The sequence below is a fragment of the Canis lupus genome, chromosome 36, assembly GCF_011100685.1.
Source record: "Canis lupus familiaris isolate Mischka breed German Shepherd chromosome 36, alternate assembly UU_Cfam_GSD_1.0, whole genome shotgun sequence".
Classification (NCBI taxonomy): domain Eukaryota; kingdom Metazoa; phylum Chordata; class Mammalia; order Carnivora; family Canidae; genus Canis; species Canis lupus.
In genome coordinates, this window is record NC_049257.1 from 5,923,479 (window position 1) to 5,950,225 (window position 26,747).

Consider the following 26,747-nt stretch of genomic DNA (forward strand, 5'->3'; position numbering starts at 1 on the left):
TTTTTTTTCCAGTAGCTTCTGGAAAGACAATCTATAGGGCTCTTACCTTTTATTTTCTTTTCCAGCCCAAACACAAATATCTCAACCAAAGTCATCTTACTATTATTATTTGGTATACAATAAGAATATAAATAAGCCACAGGAGGTTTCCTACCTTTCCTAAATAGGAAACGCAGTTGGGAGTCTTATTGTAGGGAACATTTGGCTCATTCTTATTCCAATATGTTAGAGTAACTTCTGTACCATCAGACCACTGAAATAAAGTTGGTACATTTTTGTTCTTAAGACCTATCCATATTTCTTCTTTGGCATCTAAAAGAAAAATATTTTATTTGCTTTTACTCAATTACATACCTCATTATGTACATTGTTACTGATTTTTACATTCTGATAATGGGGTTTTAGGAGTCTCAGTGGTATTTGTAATTAATCTATGAAAACATTGCTCATTTAGGCAGTCCAGAGGTTGAGTGCTTTTCAGAGTACGTATATAGGCAGAGTACATAGTGGAACAACCATGCTATGATCTATAGGTTAAGTGTTCCCTATCTAGTTTAGATAAACCTTGCTTTATGGGGTAGACAGGTTTCCTCTGCTCTTTCTGCCACTTCACTTTTACGAAAGACATATGTACCTGTTTTCACTAAGTGAAAGAAATCTGAAGAGGATTTAGCTTTTATTAAATGGTGTTTACTTCTTAGTTTTATGCCATTTTGGTTTATGAAAGATTTCATAAGAACAATCTACTTTTGGATAGCAGGGGAAACCTATAATGAAATTCTACAAATCGAGTCAGAATGGGATTGACGTCCATCCCTACCCTTGGATGATGCTGCTGCCTTCCCAGGGGAAACAATTAACACCATGCTGACATAGAAGAGGTGTTTATTATTAGTTATTACTATTAGTGAATCCTAGGAGGAGGATATAATACTGCCTGTCTAGCTTATTTTTGTTCTTCAGTCTTTAGTTTTTAAATAATTACAAAAGTGAAATAATCATGAAATTATCATCACTTAAGCATCTGGAGCAAATTAAATAGCATTTAGCTTATGAGAGGAGGGAAATTATTCAATCACTGGCTATACTGTCAAATTGGTAGCTCTAGCTACATATGCCTATTTGTAAAACAACAAAAATTAAATAAAAGTAAAAATCAGTTCCACAAGCTCACAAGCCACAAATGGCTGGTGGCAGCTATACTGGACAGCACAGATTATAGAACAGCTCCATCATCACAGAAAATTCTATTGGATAGTACTGATCTGTAAGGATCAAATTGTAGGCTTTCATTCCCACTAAGAGTCTAAAAATAGGGGTACCTTAGAATGTTTTAAACCTCTCAAATAGGAAAATTTAAAAACTTACCCCCATTATGGAGTTTTGTGACAACCACCTCCACATCTGCTAAAGAATGAATGCTGATGAGATCGCTGCTCAAGGCTTTGCATTTTGTTTGTGCCTTATCCCAGGAATCACTTTCATTTACCAGCAGATAGCAAAACCCATTATTTGACAGCCAGCCTGCATCACAGTGTGTATCTGAATATGTCCAAACATCTGCAAGAAAAGCAGCTATTTATATTCCAGTAAAGATACATCTATTTTGAATCAAAAACATTCCAAATTCTTCCTTCTTAAATCATCAGGATTCTGGAAAACTAGGGAATGTGATGTCAAAGGGCATAAGGACATGACTTAATGTGGTGCCTCACATTCTACATGGCATCACAAGAGTGATGGGATACAGATAATGATATAACTGCAATGTGATACAAATGTGCTACATGATTGGGCTCCAACTATTTGAGGAGGGAATTCCCTTAGTCCCAATAGATAGAAGAATGGTGTGGGGTAAGTCAGTCACTGACATATCTCTTCCTTGGTATGGGATTTGTTAGGTTTCCCTCTAGTCTCTGACTTTGAGAGGTTATGAAGTCCAGATTCATGTATGGTCATGTATGTCAGATTAGCAAGAGGAGGGGCACCTGGGTGGCTCAGTGGTTGACTATCTGCTATTGGCTCAGGTCATGATTCCGGGGTCCCGCGTCAGGTTCCTCGCAGGGAGCCTGCTTCTTCTTCTGCCTATGTCTCTGCCTCTCTCTCTCTCTGTCTCTCATGAATAAATTTAAAAAATCTTAAAAAAAAAGATTGGTAAGGGGATGTGCATTCATGCCTACTGTTGGACAAAGGATAAAGATTTAAGGAATAGAGTAAAACATTTATAAACTCCACATGAAAGGGAGGACAATGATAAAGGGAAAGGGTACAAGACCTCTCTGGATCTCTTCTTTCCTTTCCTTTACTAGATTCACATCCTCATGTAATTAGTGATTCTCTGTTTAGATCATGTTAAAACTCACTCAAATGATGGTCAAGAAATATTGGAGAAAAAGACTGAGGTATACAACCATATAAAATACTTTTAACCTTCTTAATAGAATTAGAAATTAAGTCAATTACTCAGACCTCATGGATTCATAGCTGTTTGGAATGTCCATTTAATGAAAATACAGCAACTTAAAAATATAAACAGTTTGCCCTTTACTTAAAGATAAAATTCAGGTCCAGTTAGCTTCTCACATTTGCAAGATAACTCAATTAATTTTAAGTTTCTGAAATAGAACATGCTATTATTATAATTATTATTATATTTTATGATTATGATAAAGGAACAGAGGAAAAAATACCCATAATTGAACTTAGAACAAACATTTTACTATTCTAGTCTTTGTCTCTATGAAAACATATTTTTACAAGATTAAAATGATAAGTAGGCATATCATTTTGTTCTGCTCTTGTATTTTCCTGCTGGCACAGTTATTTTAATAAATGCATATTATTCAATCCTGTGGAAACATCATGATTTATTTAATAATTGCTACTATAGGATATTTATTTGATCTATCATCAGTCACCTGGTTTATTTTCATCTGTGCTGTCTTTTCTATTATGCTTTTTGTGTGTGAACTAATTTGGTTTGAATCAACTTGGAAGATGAATGTTAATTTTCCCCTAGTATTTTAATAAAACATCTGACAATCTTTATTTTTTAGTCATAAAAAATAGCTTTATGCTCCTATATGGACAAGAAATTTTATCTCCTTCCCCCAACATTCTTTAAACAAGACATTTTAAAACCTTTTTTCCTCCCAGGTTTGAGTATTAGCTTCTCTTGTTCAGAAGGATTTTTTAAAAAATTTTTATTTATCTATGATAGTCACACAGAGAGAGAGAAAGAGAGAGGGGCAGAGACACAGGCAGAGGGAGAAGCAGGCTCCATGTACCGGGAGCCCGACGTGGGATTCAATCCCGGGTCCCCAGGATTGTGCCCTGGGCCAAAGGCAGGCGCCAAACCGCTGCGCCACCCAGGGATCCCTGTTCAGAAGGATTTAATCAAATACCAGGTATGTGCTGGGCCTTGTGCAAGACAGTAAGGGCACTCCTCTTATTCTTTCAAAGGCTTCTGAAGTTTCTCTGTACTTCAGAAACTTCAACTGTTCTGTGTTTCTCTTACCCCTGAAATCCCTTGAAACCCCTCCTCCTTGTACACATTTTGTCCTTCTGCACCTCTGCTTTTCTACCTGATTTATCAACACAACAACCTAAAAAATCAGCCTGGCAAAGAAGGACAGAACAGGGATGGGCATCATGGGGCAGGAGCTGGAAATCCCAGGAGAGTTCCACCGTCTACCGTTTTTGATTTCTCATAGAGGCAAGTTATACATAAGATGTGAATGTGCATCAGCATCTCCAGGAAAGCTTCTTAAAACACAGATTGTTGGGGCCCACAGAGTTTTTGATTCGGTAAATCTGAGGTGGGTCCTAAGGATTTGCATTTCAAACAGGTACAGATGACACTGATACTGTTGGTCTAGAAACCACAAGCTGAGAACCACTGCTCTAATGAAAAAAGAGTCACCTCTGTGAATAGAAACATATTTCTTACCTAGAATACCTCTGCCTTCTTATGGGGATATACCAAACCAAAGCTTTATGCATATATAGTTGATAATACCCAACCACAGGGTCTAAACAAAGTAATTTTTGGCATTGGTAGTATCAGGTGAAGGAAAGGTGGAAATAGATGTCTGAAATGGATTTTATTGGACTTCACAAAACTATAATTTTAAGACCTATTTGCACAATGAAATGAGAAAGATACCTGTTAACTCCACCGTGTTATTTAAGGGTTTCTTGCAGACATAGGGCAATTGAACTTCACAGGAAAAACTCTGCCATAAACCAGACATGGCATCCATTCTTGCACAGCTTGATCCACCTATGATCATTGGTGCACTCGGCATATCTTAAACGGTAGAAAATTAAAAAAATTAAAAAGAGAAGGTTAGGGCCAAGTGGTGGTTAGAAAAAATAATTTGTATTTCTAATTTTCTGATTATATTGGAACTCAAAATAGTTAAAACCTTCTACTAAATTGAGATGTAGACGCCTCAATAAACATTCATGTTCTTAAATATGTCTTCCTTCTAAAATACAGGATACAGGGTGAAACACTCTGATACACTATAGGTAATTTAAAAAACAAAACCAAAAACCAAAACAAATCTCTGCCCCCAATCAACTTCCATATCATATCCTGCAGATAGTAGCTCTTAATCTGCTACTCTATACAATAAATACTAATTTATGATTCTGTAATGCTCTTTAAGACCTTGAATTAAAAGTTAAATTATCTTTGAAGATTTTATTAACTGAATAGAGAATTAATTCATTAATTCAATGAAATTTCATTACATTACCTATTGGTATTTTATTGTACTTAACCCATTTTTCTTATATGTATACAGAACACTTTTTAAAAAAATACTGAATCTAGTGTTAACATTTAGAGTCTATATTTGTCAGAAGCCTAAGATTTTATTTTTTAAAAAGGTACCTAAACTTCTTTTGGGGAGAAAAATCTTTTGGCTAAGTAAGGTTTTGTTGGTTTTATTAACTATAAAGTTTTCTTTAAGATATTTATTTATGTCATAAAATAGAACCATTATGTTGTCAGGACTTGAGCAGTATTGTAAGAGTATATTTCTGTATGAAGTTGAGTTGCAGATGAGACAACACAGTTAGTCACAGACATGTCATGTTATGGGGCTTATTCTGCTGTTACCTAAAAATGTACGGTTGCCATAAAGGTTAGACACAAATGCTCAGTTATCCATGGTATGGTTCAACGTGGCTGTAATGGTATCACAATAAAGAAGGAATTAGGGGGAAAAATTCTTCTGAGAGGTAATCATAATAACATTTGTCAAGATTTGAAAATTTTATAAGCTGTCAGTGAATAGGTTGCTTTTGTTCATTTACTTTTTTGAAGCTTTTGCTCTGTGCATAGTAGATGGAAGACAGGGAAGTTACCTGGGTCCCAGTTGAGAAAGTTTAATGGCTTCTGGTCTGACCATTCCCAGCCTCTAGTAGAGTACAGCTGATTTAGGCCAATCCAGAAAATCCTTGGAATGCCTTCTTTTTCTGTAAGGATCACATAATTTTAACAAGTGACAAAATTGCCTAAATTATTATCTAAGTCAGATTTAAGTTTCTACTGATAGCGAAAATCTCAAGGTCTTGATTATAAGGCAAGAATTCCGTAGGAGGCTATCTGTCCACCAAAGCCAGCTAAAGGCTAGTAAGTTAATTCATTTCTGCTTTTCCATTAGCCTGTCCCTTTCTTCTAAGGTAAGAACAGAATCTTCTCAAAATAGCTGTTTCACTTCTCAAAATAGCTGTTTCACTATTTTTAACCCTCTTGTACTGATACAGAAGAAAACAGTTTCTATTGTATATCTAGATTTTGAAGAACTGACTGTATTCCAGACTGACAGTTTAAGTTCATTAAGCACATATCATTTAACTGGTACTAAGGATATAAAAAACAAAAGACAAAGTCCCTGTCCCCATGAGGACTTCAATTTATGGACAGAACCAGATGTAGACCCCTCAAAAGGTAAAGTGTTACTCATACTGCTTCAGAAATATGTATTGGAACTGTTCGGTAGGCAATGGAATATACAACCCTAGAGTCCAAAGGAGATATTTAGGTTGGAGCCACAGAACAAGAGATACACGCAGAGACTACAGTGGAGATGTATCACTCAAATTCATTACTTGACTATCAGAAGCCATCAGCGAGAAAGAGACAAAGATAGAGAAGCAGAGATAATTTAAATAGTGAGGCTAGGGCAGCCCTGGTGGCGCAGCGGTTTAGCGCTGTCTGCAGCCCAGGGCGTGATCCTGGAAACCCTGGATCGAGTCCCACGTCAGGCTCTCTGCGTGGAGCCTGCTTCTCCCTCTGCCTGTGTCTCTGCTTCTCTCTCTCTGTGTCTCTATGAATAAATAAAATCTTTAAAAAAAATAAAAATAAATAGTGAGGCTAGTTGCAGATATGCCAGTCAATATACATATGTGCACAAGCAATGGATGCAATCATGCTTATATGTGTCCACGTATATTGGTAAACTGAAAAGATTGTAAGGATTTTCACACCAGTACCAAGATAGTCAACAAAATTATTCAAAAACCTGGTAAGACTTTATCAACATCATGAAAAAAGAACCTGAAGATGTTGAAGGCCATATAAAAGAGATAGAACACCTGATGAAATGATCTACGGAAGATAAGGATGATGCTAACAATAGGAAGAGCTGACAGGTTGGAATATATTTGTTGAAATATTCTCAGCATTTAAACACTTAGTAACAGCTTCTTAGTTCCTCTGGGAATTATGTAGATACATTATTAAATTATATACATAATCTCTCTCTATATAAAATATAATCATATTTATAATGATAATATTTATAAAATATTCATGTTTAAGATAACTTTTATATAAACTATAAAATATAATTTATAAAATTTTAAAATAATTAAATTTATATTGATATAATTATCTTTTATATAATTTGTGTGTACCTTATATACATAAAAATGGTTCTTGAAATTTGGATATTTTTTACATGTAAATCACACAAAAATATCTGATATATGTATAATTTGCATATAGAAAACTATATCCAGACTTCTAAGGGCTTTTTGAGGGTAGTTTTGACTATATTCAATTTTTGCCTTACTGCAGACTTTAGAACATAAATGCCTAAAACAGAACTGACACCAAGGGAGTGGAAAAGCTCCCCTGTATAGAGCAGAAATAGCAACAGCAAAGATGAAAGGGGCCAAGAGCAATAACCCAGACATCAATATTAAAGGGATGGGCAGGGGTTTGTGAAAGAGGGTGGTAGGAGCAGAGGCCTAATTACTACTCCACTGAGGAACAGATATGAAGTTAGGGGAGTGAATTGCAAAGATACACTGTATCTGCATCTGAATCTATATCTACATCTGTATCTATATATCCACATCTATATCTACATCTATCTATCTATATTTTAATGGTAGAAGTTTAAATAACTTTATGGCCTGTTGGGAAAGAGTCAGCAGAGTGAGGAGAGTCAATGAAAATTTAAGAGAGGGAAGAAACAGCTCGTGTGGATGCAAAGAGCTTTGGAGAGGGAGTTAACCTTGAGCAAACTGGAGGGATGACAGATACAGATAAATTTCTAAGTATGAGGAAGGAAATCTAAGGGTTTGCTTCACTTTTCTCAAGGAAATAGATGGTAAGGATACTCTATAAGGAAGTAAAAGGTGGGTATTTGGGTAGATGGCTTGGGATAATGCTGAAGGGAACTGTGGATTCATTTTTTTCTTTTTTTTTTTAATATTTTATTTATTTATGACAGATACAGAGAGAGAGAGAGAGGCAGAGACACAGGCAGAGGGAGAATCAGGCTCCATGCACCGGGAGCCCGATGTGGGATTCGATCCCGGGTCTCCAGGATCATGCCCTGGGCCAAAGGCAGGCACCAAACCGCTGCACCACCCAGGGATCCCGATTCATCTTTTTCTATCACTTGGTTAGCATAAGCACTGGCATACAAATTGAAGATTTAATCTAATGTAAATTTCTCATTCATAAAAGCAGTTGATTCCCCAGCCTTCCTAAAGAAGTTCTGGAAACTATGACATAAATATGGTACTTCAGACTCAATCATACAGGACACTCAGAATTCCCTTTATTAATTTTTAACTGGGGTACTATGGAAGACCAATCCTTCTAGCCCATCCAAACTCAATACTTTCCCTTCCATGAAGACTTTTCAGATATCCCCGGCAGGACATCTGAATAATCCCATCACTTACCTGCACATGGTAAGGACACATTTATAAAGAAACAAAATGAACTTTGGAATCTGTTAGGTTCCTAATTTGCTTCATTACACTGTCCTATTCGTGAGCCATACTGATGACTTATTCTTCAGTAGAATCATAGGATTTCAAAATTGTGACCGTGTTGGAAAACAGGAATGTTCTTTATGTGTTTTATGCCAGGTGAATGTGAGTGTGAAATGGATTCTAAAAATTCAGGTTGTCAAATATGAAAGGCAGACATTTCATTTATGGCTTGGACAATCTGAAGCTAGACTTTTTTCCTACATACAATCCAAGCAAGAAGATGACGAATTTGAGACTTAGCTTACCTCCATCTTTGCCATCAAGAAACAGATGACTGCTAGCATAAATCCTCATACCTAATCAAATCAAATAGGTGAGTTCACTGAAGTAGAATTGTCACTGTCCCTAAAACCTGTTCAGACTTGACCCTCTATTTCTATTCCTCTCTCCACAAGGGACACTACAGGCCTGATCATGGTAATGCACCTGGAATGAGCCAGAGAAGAACTTCTAATGCATTTGAAAGGCAACACCAGCAAGGACCCTGACTTAGAAGTGTCCTAGCCTTGGAGAACCTGTCAGAGGCCACTCAAAGTGAATAACACTTCAGGGTGGAGGAAAATGAGGAAAATGCAAATGTGCTATTCCTGCTCTGGGTACTACTGGGTCCTGTTTTGTAGCTCTGGGATGAGTATGTGGTTAGAGGTTCTCTAGGAAGGCCAGAGCCATGGGAAATCTAACTTCCAAACAAAATCTAGTGAGTGTAAGGAAACCAAATCATCCACTCCAGAAGCCCCTGTATTAGTAAAACAAAACTAAGTATAGGGCAGGCAGAAAACAAACAAACAAACAAACAAACAAACAAACAAACAAACTTCTTTTAGATTACATGGGACTTATTTTCAAGGGACTGTTTCTGCCTTTTTTCTGGCAGTAGATTCTCTAGTCCCATCCAACCACTAGCTATCAGATCAGAAGTCATTTGAGAATACATTCTCCATTATGCTCTGAATATGTACAGCTCTTATTTCCCCAAGTAGATGAAGCATCTAGATCACAAAATCACTGTCTGATTCACTTTTGTTGGCCTCACTCCCCTAGCCCAATGTTTACCCATGGCAATTTTCAGTAAAAAGAGAAACTTCAATAAATTTTCAATATTGGATACTCTGAGATTCAGATGTTAAAAATACAGCTTGGGGGGGGGATCTCTGGGTGGCTCAGCAGTTTGGCACCTGCCTTTGGCCCAGGGCGTGATCCTGGAGTCCCAGGATCGAGTCCCACGTCAGGCTCCCGGCATGGAGCCTGCTTCTCCCTCCTCCTGTGTCTCTGGCTCTCTCTCTCTCTGTCTGTCTATAATAAATAAATAAATCTTTTTAAAAAAAATACAGCTTGGGTCTTGGGAAACTAGCAATTATAATTAGGTTAAAATAATTACAATACACTTAAACAGCATTCATAGTGAAAGAGGAGGTTGGAAGATTAGAAAGGGTGTATCTCTAAAATTATTGATATACATAAAATGGGAGTATCTGGCCTGGAGCACAGGAGGACCACTTAGTGTATTATCTCACTTTTATGAGTTATTAAAGAGAAATGATGCATAAAGGAATCATGCAACATTCATTCTTCCCAATGCATCATTAGTTGTTATGATTTTGATAGTCACACCTTTGTCCTTCACTGAGAACATTAGTTTTCAAATGTCAATATTCCAGGAGTCTTAAATTTATTGGCACTTTTTACTTTCAACAATATTCTTTGTAAAGTTCAGTGAGGTCTGGAAAAGAATTCCATTGAACCACTAGCCCATCAGGGTCTGATTATTCAAGGACCAAACAACATAGGAAAAGGGTAAAGCTGTAAGTAAGAAAGGAGGGCTGAACAAAGCATTAGCTAAAAAGCATGACAAAAGTCTACTAGACTATTAATGATGAAAAGAAAAAAATACGTAAGAAAAGCAAATAGTATAGTAAAAAAAAGTAAGAGCTATAGAGTCATATATGTTGATATTTGAATCCCAATTCTGGTACTTCTCAGCCATGTGATCTTGGGTATGTTATTTCTAAATGCCAATTTCCTTATCTGTAAATGGGAATAAAAATACTTGTCTTATGAGGTTGGATGATGATTTTTTTAAAGATTTTATTTATTTATTCCTGAGAGACACATAGAGAAGCAGAGACACAGATAGAGGGAGAAGCAGATTCCTCACAGGGAGCCTGATGTGGGACTTGATCCCTGGACCAGGATCACGCCTTGAGCCAAAGGCAGACATGTTCAAACGCTGAGCCACCCAGGCGTCCCTGGTTGGATGATGATTAAATTATGTAATTTATCTGGAGATATTAGGGTTTTACTCATAGTTTGAATTTAGCAAATATTTATACTTATTATAAAACAGTGTGATAGAATTTCTCTGAATTATATCTAGGAATAGGTGTTTGTTTCATATGTAGCAATAATGCTTAGAGTTTTGTGCAAAAGGGAAAAACTCATGAGACCCAACTCTTCCTGCAAAAAACTTACTAGTCTTGTAAAAGGTAAATGCAGATAGATGAATGATGGATACAACTTTATTTCTTTTTTTTTTAAAAAAGATTTATCTATTTAGGATAGAGAGAGAGAGAGAGAAAGAGAGAGAGAGAGCCAGAGACACAGGAGGAGGGAGAAGCAGGCTCCATGCCAGGAGCCCGACTCAGGACTTGATCCCGGAACTCCAGGATCAAGCCCTGGGCCAAAGGCAGGCGTCAAACCGCTGAGCCACCCAGGGATCCCCTACCACTTTATTTCAAGTCAGATTGATTGTGTTCAAATTTTGGCTCTGCTAATTACTTGTAGGTGACCTTGAGCAAATTACACTTCCTCTCTGATCCTCACATTCCTCATCTGCAAAGTGAGTATAATAATAGAAATACCTATACCTCATAGCATTGTTATATGATATTAAATAAGATAATGTATGAAAAGCATTTAGTCCTCAGTTTCAGTCTGAAACATCATTACTGTCATATAATTTATTTTTTCATTCAAATTATCAGAGACTCAGTAACTTGGGTTTCTTGATTTCTTAAAAGATTATTTTATTTCAAAGATTTTATTTATTTATTTGAGAGAGAGAGAGGGAGAGAAAGAGAGCACAGGCCAGGGGGAGAGGGAGAGAAAGAAGCAGATTCTGCACTGAACAGGGAGCCCAATGTGGGGCTCCATCCCAGGACCCTAGGATCATGACCTGAGCTGAATGCAGATGCTTATCCAACTGAGCCACCCAACACCCCAAGATTTAATTATTATTATTATTTTTTTTTTTTAGAGAGAGAGAAAGCAAGGGCGGGGAAGGAGCAGAGAGAGAAGGAGAGAAGCAGACTCCCCACAGAGTGGAGTTCCATGCAGGGCTCTCTATCCCATGACCCTGAGATTATGACCTGAGATAAAATCAAGAGTCCCCATAACTCAGCAATTCCTAACTCTAGAGAAATTCTCATACATGTCTGCCCCATGAGGCACAAATGAGGATGTTCCCTGCAGAGGTGTTTGTAATAGGAAAAACTGAAAACAACCTGTTTCTCAATAGGGCATGGATAAATTGTGGTTTATTCATACAATGTAATACTTTACAGCAGCAGTTGACAATGGATAAACCTATAAATGGGCAAATAAGTATTTATATCATTTAATATATATATATTTAATATATCATTTAAAAACAGAATAGTATAATGAAAACATAATGGTATATATATAGTAAATATATATATAAAAATTTATATAGTATATATTATATATATAAATATATATATATATAAAGTATATATATAGTATATAGTATATACTATATATATAAAGTATATATATAGTATATAGTATATACTATATATAAAGTATATATATAGTATATATAGTATATATTATTATATAAATATATATAAATATAAAGTATATATAGTATATATTATATATATACTATATACTATATATATATATATATATATATATATATATAGTAAAAGTACTCAAAGAATGGTTATTTTGAGAGATGGACATGGGGCTTTTACTCTGTTAACATTTTATTTCTTTAACATAAGGGAAAAAGGGAAGGAGGGAGGGAATCGATCCATGTAAAGCAATATAATGAAAATGAAATGTCTAGTGTATAGAGTGTGTAAGTCAGGGTAGTGGTTACACAAGTCTCTTTCAGGTTACTTTCTATTTTTTGTGTATATATATATATATGTTTTCATAATTAAAAATTTAAGAATTCCCACAAACAAAACAAAATCCTATTCACTCTATGTGTCCATTCATTAAATCCACTTTAAGATTTCTTAGACATTGCCTTGCCTTTGAGGATGACACTCCTCTACTCAACACAAGGACCTGTCACTGATGCCATCTAGTGTGACTTGGCCATCTTCTTCACCTTCCTCTCTACTTTTCAAAGTCTAATGTTCACCTTAAAAAAAATCTTGTCACTTACGCTTAGAGTAGCAGTTTAATTTGCTACCTGCCGCCATTTTCTGAACATTAACCTCTTTTCAGTCTCCAACATGAAATGCATTTTCAAAGGATAGAATAGGATTATATGTATACATTTCTGCCTATGGGCTTCAGTGTTGACAATTAAGAGAAGACAGAAAAATATATACAGAAAACAACACACCTGGATATGAAAATAGAGGTAGACAGACGCCATCTTTACAATCCCAGCAATTTGCTCTACCACATGCAAACCTACCTTTAAGATAAGTTAATTCAGCAGCATTGCTGATGCTCAGTAAGTCAGCTCCTTGATTCTGACATGAAATGTAAGCTTCCTTCCAAGAAAGAGTGGCTTGAGTATTAAATTGGTAGCAACTTCCAATCTGCTCATTCTTTTCCCAATTATCTTCACAGCCATTTTCTGTTGATAAAAAGATATGTTAGGGATCATAAAGTAAGGGAATAGTGTTTTATATTACTAAGAATGCTTACCAATACTGCAATTCAATTTCCATACTCTAAGGATACACTAAAATTGAAGCTTATTGTTTGGCTAGACCATATTTTGACTCTTTGGTTACACAAAGAAATTGAAGTCATGGGAAACAAATGACTTTGGCTGATTAAAGCTTCCATTTTCCTATCCTCTACTCTCCTTTTATTCCCTGTCAATTACAATGCCATATTTTAGCCCATGCTGGTCTTCTACCTAAATGTAGGAGTCTTTGAATGTGCTCACATTGTCAAATTCCTGGGCTGATGGAAAACAAAATCACTTGAAAATGGTGGCAGACTGCAGAGGGGTTTGCCTACAGCCTGCAGTGAAACACTGTGTGTATGTACATGTGTGTGTGCAGACATGCTGCTTAAATCCCCAAGATTTAGAATCTAAGTGACTCCCTTACTTTAAAAACTCAGTCTAAACATCTTCTTAATGTTTTAACAGATTATTTAATATATGACCCAAATTAATATTATATAATATTGTAGATGTATATGTAGATATGTGTGGATATGTATACAGACATACATGTTCATTGTATAATGTGCTTATTTTCTTTAACAAATATCTAAAAAGCATGTATAGTTTCAGACAGACTTTTCAAATTATTTCTTAGATGAGTTATACAGGTCTTGACACAAGTGGTTTAAAAATACTCTCTAGAAAAAGAAATGCAATATAGACAATGTCAAGGGTGCCCAAGGCTCCACTCAGGGAGTTTTCCAAAGGGCTTCCCATAACCAGTCTTCTATCACATGCTAGACTTATGGTCTTTCAAGCTGGAAGGGTCCTCTGAGATCATCTTGTCTAATGCTCTCATTTCACAGATGGAAACAAAGATCTAGCAGTGTTTGTGACAGAGCTATAATCAGAACACTAGTCTAAATCTGGTCTTGTTGATCTTCTGAACAGCACACACTGCTTCTTCAGACACATTTGAATGTCCTAAATAGCAACTGAGTTGAATGTGATATTTGGTGAAAACAAAATGGGTGGATTTGTAAGTATATTGCCTAAAATTTCCTTATTACCACTGGGGCCTTATGTCTGTAAATCCAGGAGCTTCCAGTGGGATGGCAGTATGTTTGCTATAAAATACAATCTGCATGGTTTAACAATCCTCAGCTTTGAGAAATTCATAGTCCTGCTTCTTTCCTAAAAATAAGTCTGAGAGGTATATGAATGCTACCATTCTCACCCTCACCACCCAAAGGAAGCTAAAGACATTGAAACTCATGATAGTCAAGGAAGCATGGTAAAGTGGGATAAGTACAGTAGGGAATGAAGGTCAGGGATCCTGGAATCTCCAGGCTCCATACAAATGCAGTCTGACCCTGATAGGCCATGTTATCAATCTGCATCTGGTGCCCCTCACCTGAAAAATGAGGGTTTACACTAGATAACCTCTAAACTCCCTTTCACATTGAAAATTTCTGATCCAGACTATAGCGAGGTTTATATGAAATCAGCACTTAGTTGACCAAACACTGCCTAGTATCAATTGTAGCCGAAGCAAATACTTTTATCTTTCAGTAGGTTCTAGGATCTAAGCCTGTGCGTCTACCCAGAACAGTGATTCTTAAAGTGTGGTCCCCAGACCAGCATCATCAGCATCATCTGGGAACTCACTAAACTCCAAATCTACCAAATTATAATTTCTGGAGGTGGGCCCCAAAATTCTTTTCTTCTAATAAATTTTTCAAGTGATTCTGCTGTAGAACCACTAACTCAAAATAACCTCTTCTAGTTGCTTAGAACTCTTCATTTTGAACTCAGCTTCCTTTAAAGAGGGATCAGTATTAGTAATATCACCAGCTTGGCTACTGGAAAAGGTATGATAGTATAGTTGTTTAAGGCAAGGACTTCAAAACTGGATTTCCTAGATTTGAATCCTAGATATAAAATGTATAGCTAAGTGACCTTAGGCAAGTGTTGTAACTTCCCCCATGCCTCACTTTGCTCATCTGTAAAATGAGCGTAAATAGTGGTACCTACCTTACAGGGTTGTGTGAAGACTGAATGGATTAATATAGTTTGAGTGCTTAGGCTAGTACCTGCCACTTGGCAGGGCCCTATAAGTATTTACTATTATGTAGGTCTGGAGCTTTTCCCTTACTCTTTATTATACATTCTTCCAACCAATTGCTTATTTAAAAATATTTCTGGAGCACTTACCACATGTCAGGTACTATGACCTCATATAACTCTCATATGGCTGGTAAGAAGATATGTCTCAGTTATATACCAGATCATGATGCAAATGTTACTTTGGTCTCTCTCTCTTTCTAAAGAGCAGTGAATTCTTTAGAACGCCCTGCGTAGTTTCCTTCTAGTAAGAAGCTATTAGAAAAAATGCTCTGCCTAATATACCGAAATGGCAGGACGAACAGTGTCACTAATGCTGTCCCAGGGATATAGGTCTCTGTTGTCCCTTACTCTTTGCTTCAGGCCACAAATATACTTAAGTCTCTACCATCATAACAGTTTTTCTTCAACCTATCTACCCCCAAAACACCACCTTTGCTCCATTTCCAATCCATAAAACCTAAGAGGTTTTCTCTCCTTCTGTTCATACTCTAGTCCACTATAACCTGGCTTCCACGACCACTGGTCTTTTGAAACTGCTCTAGTAAAGGTTACTCGTAATTTCCTAACGGCTCATGCCTTTTCTACTTCCTCTTCCTACTCCTTTGTCTTCAATGGCACCATCCTGTCTTGGTTCTTGCTTTGGCCTGCTTCTGAAAGCAAATTCATAGCTACACATTATTTCTCTCTCCTTCTCTCTCCTTAAATATATACTCTTTCTCTGGGATAATATTTGTTGCAGTCATTTTTGAGTTCTCTTAGACCCTTCCTTCTCCCTTTTGCATCACATAAATGGTATCCATTTTCTTTCCATATATAAAGTCTGCTAGTCCATACATACCTGGTTTTAAGCAGATGCCCCACATTTTATCATATTCATAATTTAAGGTGGTTGCACACCATGGCCCACCGTAAGTTTCGTCAAGAATGCACTCATGATGCCAGGTCCCATTAACTAAGAATGGAAATTCACAAGGTCTTCCGTAGGAGTTCCCATCTCTGGTATATACCTCTGTGGTGTGGGGAGGAAGTAGAGGAAAGTTAAAAACTGGTGGCTGTTAAAAACAGTCACTTTCAGTTAATGAATTCCTAAATTTTCTGTAAGGGAAAGATTGCTGTTTTCACTTAAGAGAATATGGTATCTAAGTAGGCTGTAGTGTGAACATTTAGAGCATGGAGCAGACTGCTTAGGTCTGGACTTGAATGCTGGTTCCCCCACTGACCAGCTGTGCAGCTATAGGCAAGCTTTCCAACTTCTACTAGCCTCAGTTCCTATATTTGCAAATAAGGAATATTAGTATCTAACTCACAGGTTTGCTCAAGAAGATTCAATGAGATAATCTATATAAAGCTTCATTTGTTATGGTGTGATGAAGAGCTTAATGATCCCAGCTTGATCAACTGAATACCATGGGTGGCGGAGTACTTCATCAGAAGGGATGCCCTGCCTGAGACTAAATTTATTTATTTATTTATTTATTTTTAATTTTTATTTATTTATGATAGTCACAGAGAGAGAGGCGGAGACATAGGCAGAGGGAGAAGCAGGCTCCATGCACCGGGAGCCCAACGTGGGATTCGATCCCGGGTCTCCAGGATCGCGCCCTGGGCCAAAGGCAGGCGCTAAACCGCTGCGCCACCCAGGGATCCATGAGACTAAATTTATATTCTATTTTCTTTTCTTAGGAAGAGCATGGCCAAGAAAATACCTTGGAATCACTGGCAGAGGTGTGTGTGTGTGTGGACTTTGGAACAACTGTAGTTAGACAGATGGACACACAGCCCCCTTGTTCACAGACTGGTGGTTCTACAAGGAATTGGGGTTGTGGGTTTCAAGGAAGTGGGAGAAAGAACAGCTGGATCTCTGAGAAGGTTCTTGGAGAGGAGCAGAGCATGGCAATTCAGAACATAAAAGAACCAGCTTTAGCTAGGCAGTGATTGGAATAGCTGGTGGCCATCAAGGTAGCAGAACTAGTTTTTCATTTTAATAATTTCCTCTGATACATGGAGAGGAACTGAAAAATTATTCCAACCTCAAGTATGCCTACAAATACTAGCGGAAGTGCTCAATACTTATGTGGGTAACAGTTCTCTTGGAAAGGCATTTTTATACAACAGCTGTGTAATTATTTTGGTCACTTTTTCCCATATCTTTAATTTGTTTAAAACCAAGGTCATTATCAGATCAAATAATGGCTTTAGGTAAAGCATAATAGTCAGATCTTATTACCCTTTATCAGGCTATTAGAATCCATTAAAAAGTCTCACAGATTTGCTTAAAAGTGTGCTTTAAGAGAGTATTTGATTCCACATTCTTTATCATTCTCAAACATTCATTTAACTGAAGTATGAGACTTAATTTAACAGTTTAGAATATATTAAGCAGCAGTACAGCAAAAAGTGAGAATAATCTAGATGCTTTTATTTGCAAATAATCTTTTAAGGAATATTGATTTTGTTTTCCTCTGACATGTAAATGCTTTTGGACAGGATATTTGTTAAAAAATGATTTGACCTTTTATTTCATAGGGAAACTGCTTATTACTTATGTTACATTTTTAAGGATACCAAAGCTCATGACCACTTCTCTTCTTATATAACAGCACTTAAAAGGATTCTCTGAGCACAGTAACTATTACTTGTAGAACCAACAGTTTCTTCCTAAAAAATCTTGTGTTTCAGTTATATGAGGTATTTTCACATACATTTATTTCACTCCTTCTTTACCATAAACCTGTGAGAGTATTAGGGCAAGTATTACACTTTTTTTGTGAAATCCCCATTTTTGCAGTGTAGAGTAAGACATTCAGTAAACTGTAAGTGACAGGGATGAGAACTGGCTCTCTCAATATAGAGTCCTTGACACATTAAGGACAACTTGTGACTTTACTGGCTGCCTTCTCAGGTTTCAAGTTTTGTATCATAGCTCAAAGCTAGGCTTCAATTAAAAAGCTCTCCTATTCACAATATCCTTTGAAGAATGATAGGCATATAACAACAACAACCACATTAGTAGCAGCTAAATTATGCTAACTATTCAATGAAGAGTTTCATTCTCACACATTCTTCACTGCTACTACACCTCTTAAATCCCATGTGTTTCCCTAGAGAGACATGCTTTTTCTGAGAAGAATCTTGTCTGAATGTGTGAATTTATGGTAATAGCACTCTTAAAACAACAGCATATTCTACAATAGGTACAAATTTGTGATTTCAATCACTTACATGGAAAACTACATTAATTTCTTCATGAGGCAAAATAGCTTCTATGGTTAAAGGGGTTGGCAGGCTCCTAAGAGTTGTTCAAAATGTAGACAGTTCAATTTCCTCTCAATTTGCCAAAAAGTCAAAATTTGAAGAGTCAGAGTGAGCTCAAGATATCTTAATGATATAAATGCTTACCTGGATGCTAGGCAAACACAGTTCATTTGTAACATTTATACAACCAAAGTTTTCTCTAAGATAAACACGACTCACAGGACGGGGATTGGAGAGAAAGGCAACCCAGGACACAATGACAAATAATCTTTCTTATATTAGAAGTAAAAAAAAAATCTTATATAGCAAAAACCAAGGTAGATATAAAAAAGCTATATTTGGGGAATTCAGTCATGGTTGAATGGTAGCTTTGCTATAACAAGCTGGATAACCTTGGACTTCAGTCTACTGGCACTCAAGTATCTTATCTTTCTTATCTCTATACAGCTAGGAAAAAGGCAGGGCAGGAACCAATACAAGGAGTCTGAATGAACTGTCCCAGATAAAGTCCTTAACTTAAGACAGTAGTCTCTAATCTAAAAACAGGAAAGGAATGCATAAATATAAAGGAGTAAAACTGCCAGGCCTTAATATGTGATTACATTGGAATGGTGAGAGAGGAAAGCAGGACATTCTAGGGTGACTCGTAGATTTCTGACATGCACAACTGGGACGGTACCAATCACCTGGAAAGGGATGGAGAAGAGGAGGCAGGTTTGACCATGGCTTCTGTGTAAATTAAAACTTGAGATAGGTGGCGATAAGTTGGAACGTGGGTCTTTTCTCAGAAATCTCTAAATTTCTTATTTGAAAATCCAGTATTCCATATATTGGATTTGGTAAAGTCAAGAAACACCTTCTGTCTGTGGGCTCTTGCTGGTAGCACTGTTTAGCTCTCTGTGGGGTGGTAGCCTAGGTGGGTTCTTAAACTTTTTTTTGTGCTACTGATCATTTTGGCAGCTGAGTGAAATGCACAAGTCTCCTTCTCAGGAGAATATTACAAATGCATAAAATAGATTTTAGATTGAAATTCTGGAGACTAAAGGAATTTATAATTACAACTGTATCCCTCAGAAGAATTTGGGGCAGGAGACAGACCCCACCAAGAAAATTATCCTTTCTAGTGTTTGAACGGAACAAATACAATGAAATAAATCCAGTTCAAAAGGCATTTTCCAAAAAAAAAAAAAAAAAAAAAAAAAAAAGGCATTTTCCCTTTCATTCCATGCTCTCTCTTAGCTACCAAGTTAGAGAAAGGCTTTCAAAAAAAAAAAAAAAAGAAAGGCTTTCAAAGTGCAAAATTTAAACTTGCCATTAAGTGGCATCCAGAAAGCAATTGCTTCTTTTTTTTTTTTAGGTTTTATTTAAACTCAAATTAGTTAACATATAGTGTATCATTAGTTTCAGAGGTAGAATTTAGTTTCATCACTTACATATAACACCCAGTGCTCATGATAGCAAATGCCCTCTTTAATGCCCATCACCCATTTACCCCATCCCTCCACCGACCTCCCCCATCAATCCTCAGTTCTTACTCTCTTATGGTTTGCCTCCCACTGTATTTGATCTTCTTTTTCCTTCCCTTCTCCTATGTTCATCTGTTTTGTTTCTTAAATTCCACATATGAGTGAAATCATATGGTAATCTTTCTCTAACTGACTTATTTCACTTAACATAATACATAACATATTACATTCTACCTCCATCCATGTCATTGCAAGTGGCAAGATTCCATTTCTGATGGCTGGGTAATATTCCACTGCATATATAGGAGGAAGCTGGCTAGCAAAAACAGACTTGTTCAACTACTCAAGGATTGAGGATTAAAGAAAAGGAAAACCCTGTCTCTGATTCTCTAACTTAACATTTTCCCCTAAGAATAGAGCCTGACATCTCAGAAATCAGATGCATTTTCAGTAGGAAATAGAAATAGTTACTATAGGAGAGAAATTTGTGCAGGTAACTGGAAGACTAAGGTGCTAAATTTAGCTTAAATGACCTTTGAGAGAAAGGAAAAATCTCTGTAAAGCTAGGTAAATTTACAAAGAGCAAAAGTGAGATAATAGTTGACTTAAATAAGATGATGAAATATATATTTACATATCAACATTTAATGTAATTTAGAGCAACATGATGAAAAAGATTTATTTGGGTGATACCTGATTAAATTTAGAGGTTTAAAAAATAAACCTACTCATTATTTGTTTTTTTTTTTAAAGTAGGCTCCAATGCCCAGCATGGAGCCCAACTCCGGGAGCCCAAGATAGGGCTTAAACTCATGACCCTGAGATCAAGACCTAAGCTGAGATCAAGAGTCGGACACTTAACCAACTGAGCCACCCAGACACCCCAATCAATTCATTCTTTTTAAACTTGGAAATTTGTTATAACCCAGTTTCTAGACCCAGAACAAAGTTTATGATCAGCTTTCTCATATGCAATGTTCATATACAGTTGACCCTCAAATAACATGGGTTTGAACTGCAAGGGCCCACTTATATGTGTTTTCTTTATATATAAATACACTACAGCACTGTAAATGTATTTCCTATTTCTTATAGTATTTTTTTTTGAGAGAGCACACACATGTAGACACACATGTCATGTGCAAGTGGGGACAAGGTGGGCAGAGGAGAGGGAAAGAGGATCTTAAGCAAGTTCCATGTTCAGTGCAGAGCCAGACTTAGGCTTTGATGTCACCACCAAGAGATCATGACCTGAGCCGAAACCAAAAATACAATGCTTAACTGACTGAACCACTCAGGAGCTTCTCCTTTATGATTTTAATATCATTCTCTTCTCTCTAGCTAACCTTATTGTAAGAATGCAGTATGTTATATATACAGCATACAAAATACGTGTTAACCAACTGTTTACGTTGTCAGTAAGCCTTGTAGTTAACAGTAGGCTATTAGTAGTTAACTTTTGGGTGAGTACCCCTAACCTCCATATTGTTCAAGGGCCAATTGTATTTATTTTTTGAAAGCAATTGAAAGCAACTGTATTTATTTTTGAAAGCAAAGTCCACTCTTAAAATCATAAACACAAACATCAAAGTGTGACAGCCATGCCAAAAATAAAAATAAACTCACATGAGGTCTTCAAGTTTTTCCATTACATAAACATCTGTAGGCAAGGAGAGATACATTTCCTTTATTTTTTTCCTTTTTTTTTTTTTAAATTTTATTTATTTATTCATGAGAGACCGAGAGAGAGAGAGAGAGAGAGGCAGAGACAGAGACAGAGGCAGAGGGAGAAGCAGGCTCCCTTTGGGGAGCCACATGTGGGACTCGATCCCAGGTCCCCAGGATCAGGCCCTGGGCTAAAGGTGGCACCAAACTGCTGAGCCACCTGGGCTGCCCTTTTTTTTCTTTTTAACCTTAGAATAGGTTTGATTTCTTTAGGTCATTTGAATTTCATCTTGTATGAAGGATTTCCTGTTACTCTAATGTTTCCTTTCTTTTGCAGTTCAGAATGTAATCATAGGAAATACATATTCTCATGTATCATAGAGATTTCAAACCCCAGGTTTACTACAGAGTGACTGTGTGATCTCTGACAAGGCACCTAACCCCTTCTAGCCTTACCTGTAAAAGGGGAAAACTAGCACCGATCTCACACAGGTAGCTCAATGTTAATGCTCAGTGCCCGGAATTGAACGCTAGCTCCCTTACCAATGCATGACTTTATTTGTAATCAATTGTTCATGTTTAATGTCACATTTACCAAACACAACAGCAAATGACTTAAAGTCCCTCTCCAATACTCACCACGATAAGGCTGGTCACAGAGGTTTTCCTCTGTGCCTCCTTTCTTCCAGACATCAGATGAATTTGTACTTGCTATAGCATGTCCATTCTTCAGAGCCAGTCGGTACTGGGCAGCTCCATACAGAGAGTAGTGCTCACATTTCCACCACAGTGAGGCATTGGAGTTACAGCTGAACATTCTCAAGGAAATTGTGGGTTTGGTAATACCTAGCCCAAGGCACTTCTGGGATTGCAAATGAAAGAGCCGATGCTGGGACACCCACTTCCACAACATGTCCCCACTTCCATCACAGTCCATCGCTACTATCCAGTCATTCAGTGGCTTGATGCACTTGCCCGTGTTTTCACTGACGATGGTGAATGGATCATTGCCTGAGTCAAGATAGTCAAAGAAGACATTTCAGGATTCTGAACTGTGTGGTCAGTGTGCCTTGTCCCCTGCTTGCTGATGAGAGTCTGAGCACCATTGGACTATTCCCACCCTCCACACTCTATCAACTGTAGTGTACTATACAAGGTCAGAGGACAGTGGTAGCCAGGGAGACAGTATAGCATGGGTTAAGAGCATGAGCCAGTCTGCCAGGGTTCATAGTCTGCCTCTGCTACTTATTAGTCATGTCAATCAGGGCAAGTTATTTAACCACTATGCCTCAGTTTTCTCTTTTGTAAAATAGTACTTCATATGGTAGATGTGAGGTCCAAATGAGCTCATTTACGTAAAGCACTTAGAATAATATGTATATTTGTTATTGTTATTCCATGAAATATCTTCCCACACATACTTTATTTAATGATATAAAGAAGCTTTTTAGTTTTCATCTGCCTTAGACAGGTGGTCTAAGGTCAATGAAAAATATCGAGAACCTATTCAGGGCTGCAGTTCAGCTTTGCTTATACTTTAGCTACTATGACAGGGTAAATTTATTACATGGCATTAACATGTCTCAGAGGAGATGGGGAAACTTCTGAGGGGGCAGAAGTAGAATAGTGGGGTAAAGGGATGAGAGGAAATGAAGGTCTGGATTCTGAGGGTAGGAGGGACTCATGGTCAGCTCCACCATCATACTTTCAGGAACTTGATGGGAAGTCTGTGAGGAGGGGCCCAGGGGGCTGCTGACTGTGTGGATCATAAAGGGAGGCTGAGCCTAGGCTCCAGAAATCACCTGAGATACAGAATCCAACACCCAGAAGGTTTGCACAGTGGAAAACTCAGAAGCATCGAGTATAAGCTAGAGGCTAAAGGAGAGACCTTCCCATGAATTAGGGAAGACTTCAGTGACGATAGAAACTGAAGTTCTGTTAACTTGGTAGAATAGGACTTCAGAATAAAATCTAATTTGGTTTTATGAAAATAAAGCAATGCATTGTTTCTTGCACACCTGAGCTTATGGAACAAGATTCACATGTGTTACAACAAATTACAATTGAACAATTTGGCCAGTGCTTTTAGAAAGAAAAGTTTTTTGAAGTTATAGCACAAAAGTTCATGCTGGTGAGAGTAAAACTGAAATATTTTCGACAAATGTAAACAATCATTGTCAATGAACCAAAGGGTTCAGCAGAAGGACCTATAAAACTTTAGTTCCCAAACGGCACTTTCATTTTGATGCCAGCTTCACAAGCACTGATTTTACTAACGCTAAATATCTTTTCTAATAATAATTCACAGGCTTTCAGAGTTAAAAATTCTCATACCAAGGACTTGAGGGGAAATTTCACCATATAAATAGTAACTATAAAATTAAGTCAAGTTTCAGCTTGAACTTGAAATTAAAGAGAATTTTTTTTTTTTGTTTTAAACAGCAGCGGCAACAAGAGAAACAATAGGAACAACCACAAAATCCCGTAAAACATTAAATTACTTCTGCTTTCAAATCTGTATTTTAAAATATCACATAGGGCTGCAGCTAGGTGTCTTTGTCATATCAGCTTCCATCCTTCACTCTTCTTTCTTTGACATTTCTCTGCCACTCTCTACTTTGTGGACACAATTTGGGAGGACAGATAACAAAAAAGGAAAACATATTATCTTAGAAGATTATCACTCACAGTTTCTCCAATGTCCTTCTCCCACACATTTAACATCCACTTAGACCCATGAGGGTCTCTCAAAGTATTCTCTCTCTCCTAAACTATTCTCTCTCACTTCTCCAAAATAAATCTCGCGTTCCAAAGTATCAGGAATTACGCAGAAAAAAAGAAGTCAGCTTCCACAGGAAAGCAGGCATCCACCACCCTTGCTGGAACCTTCCCTTCCCTTGCCCTATGGTCTCATTGTTCTCTTTTCTGGAAACTCTGCTCTATGCCCCTTGGACCCAGATAGGTGAACTAGGCTAGCAGCAGCTTTGCTACCTTTGTGGTTTGAAGTTCTTAGACTTTTCAAATAGCCTTTGCAGAATTCAATATATTAGCTACAGTTCTTAGTATAGTAGAAGCAGTGGAATAAGGATTTAGGGGTCCTAGACTGAAGACCTATCTCAGCTACCAGTTAGCTGGGAGACCTTGGGGAAGTCACTTACTATCCCCAGGGTTTTTGTATCTTCAAATCTAAGATAAAAGCAAGAAAAAAATATATATATATTAGATAGTATATAGTAGTAACATTGTAGCCTTCCACAAGACAAGTTTTCCTAGCCTTGCAGGTTTTACTGGTCTTTGCTAAGTTCATTGTATATTGTTCTTGAACAGATGTCCACAACTTTATTATGTCATGCTAATGCTAGTAGCATTTTAGGTCATTCTAATCCTTTTAGTATCAGGCATGTGGACTTAAGGAACAGTGACACTTCATACTCTTTGGAAGGGAAAGAAAATTAACTCTTTCCCATTTACTATGTGTTTTACTTCTGGGACACCCATAGACTTAACAAGCTTGTAGAAACTCTGGAAGTGTACAGGAAAGGTGTGGAATAGCATGCATAAGCTATGTTAAAAAGGAGTTGCCAAACTTCTTACCTAATTGAAACATCTATGGTCATAAATACTTGCCTTATTCTAAATCTGTCTTTTAACCAAGTCTGTACAATGTTTGACATCTATAGTGGTCACTTAGCACAAATATTAATTATTGATATGATTTAAGGAAACTTGCTATTAGCCTTCATACATAGTGTATGTGTAAGCATTCATAAATAATACATAAGTCTTCTCATGGTGTTTCCCCATATCTTTCCTTACCCTTGGCAGAAGCTGTTCAGTCTGCCTGAGTCTTGCGACCCTATTGGGATGGTGGATTGAAGAGTGGGAAGGATTGAAAACAATTCCTTTTTAAAGAAAATGTGTTAAATAAGGGTATATAAAATATTTCAGGAATGTATTACATTTTGAAAAGGTAATTACAGAGCATGATTGCATCTTGTTCATGTTACCTTATATTGGTCCTAAATGGGAATTTTATTTTATTTTAAAAGATTTTATTTATTTATTCATGAGAGACACACACAGAGAGAAAGGCAGAGAGACAGGCAGAGGAAGAAGCAGGCTCCATGCAGGGAGCCCAACGTGGGACTCGATCCCAGGACTCCAGGATCATGCCCTGGGCTGAAGGTGGTGCTAAACCGCTGGGCCCCTAAAATGGGAATTTTAATATTTACTCCCACATACAATATTTGGGCAAATCTTAAAGGCAGAGGTTGATAAAAAGAAGCATCCCTAGTAGCAAGTTTTATACGCTACATTTTACATAAACATTCTAGTTGTGTCTGAGACGAAATAGTTAAGTAGCATTATCATATACTGAAAATGAATTTTTAGTATGCCATACCCATCAGAGGAAAACTATCTCTTATTGCCTAATCATTAGGTAACTTTTTCTTACCTAAACCAAAGAGCCTTGCACATTCCAAAGAGAAGTTGAACATCAACATTTTATAATCACAGACAAATGGAAAGGGAGATGAAGGCAAAAGGATGAAGATTGCAGCATTTTTAGTTTTAGGGGGGAACTTCTACAGCTCCCAATGTTAAGTATTTTGTGGAGTTGCCACCATGTGCGCCGACTGTACAAGTGGAGTAGAAGAGTCAGAAGTCTGGGTTTGCCAGTTCAAAAACAGGTCTGGAAGTGACCTTGGATCCATGATAGTCTACTAGGAGTCAGAAAGTTTTGGGGTTCAGATTGGGTGGTATGGGCTGGTAAGAACCTCAGGAGTCCCAGAAGGATTGGTTTACTTCAAGCTATTAGCTCCCCAAGGAAGCAAAAAAGTAAACTAAGCAATTGGCATTTCCCCAAAGACACAGAAGAGCTCCTTCAGCAACTGAGCAACCCAGACTATCCGCACAAACCTAGCTGCATACGTGTAACCGAGTACATGCCATTACCAGTATGATGAAGCTGACACACTGCCAAACAAGTTACTCAAATGGCTCGGGTTTCAAAACTCCAGCGCTTCCCTTAATGGGACCACAAG

At 37.2% G+C, this 26,747-nt stretch overlaps 1 protein-coding gene across 1 annotated transcript in view; it reads right to left on the reverse strand.

The window, feature by feature from the left end:
* The window catches only part of CD302 (CD302 molecule), a 52,592-nt gene that overhangs the window by 23,962 nt on the left and 1,883 nt on the right, over positions 1–26,747 (reverse strand). The window contains exons 2-8 of the mRNA XM_038585086.1: positions 22,342–22,713; positions 16,155–16,325; positions 12,983–13,147; positions 5,377–5,487; positions 4,166–4,309; positions 1,369–1,560; positions 155–312 (exon numbers count right to left, since the gene is read on the reverse strand). Coding sequence (XP_038441014.1) covers positions 155–312; positions 1,369–1,560; positions 4,166–4,309; positions 5,377–5,487; positions 12,983–13,147; positions 16,155–16,325; positions 22,342–22,713 — 1,313 coding nt within the window. The remainder of the gene's footprint in view (positions 1–154; positions 313–1,368; positions 1,561–4,165; positions 4,310–5,376; positions 5,488–12,982; positions 13,148–16,154; positions 16,326–22,341; positions 22,714–26,747) is intronic.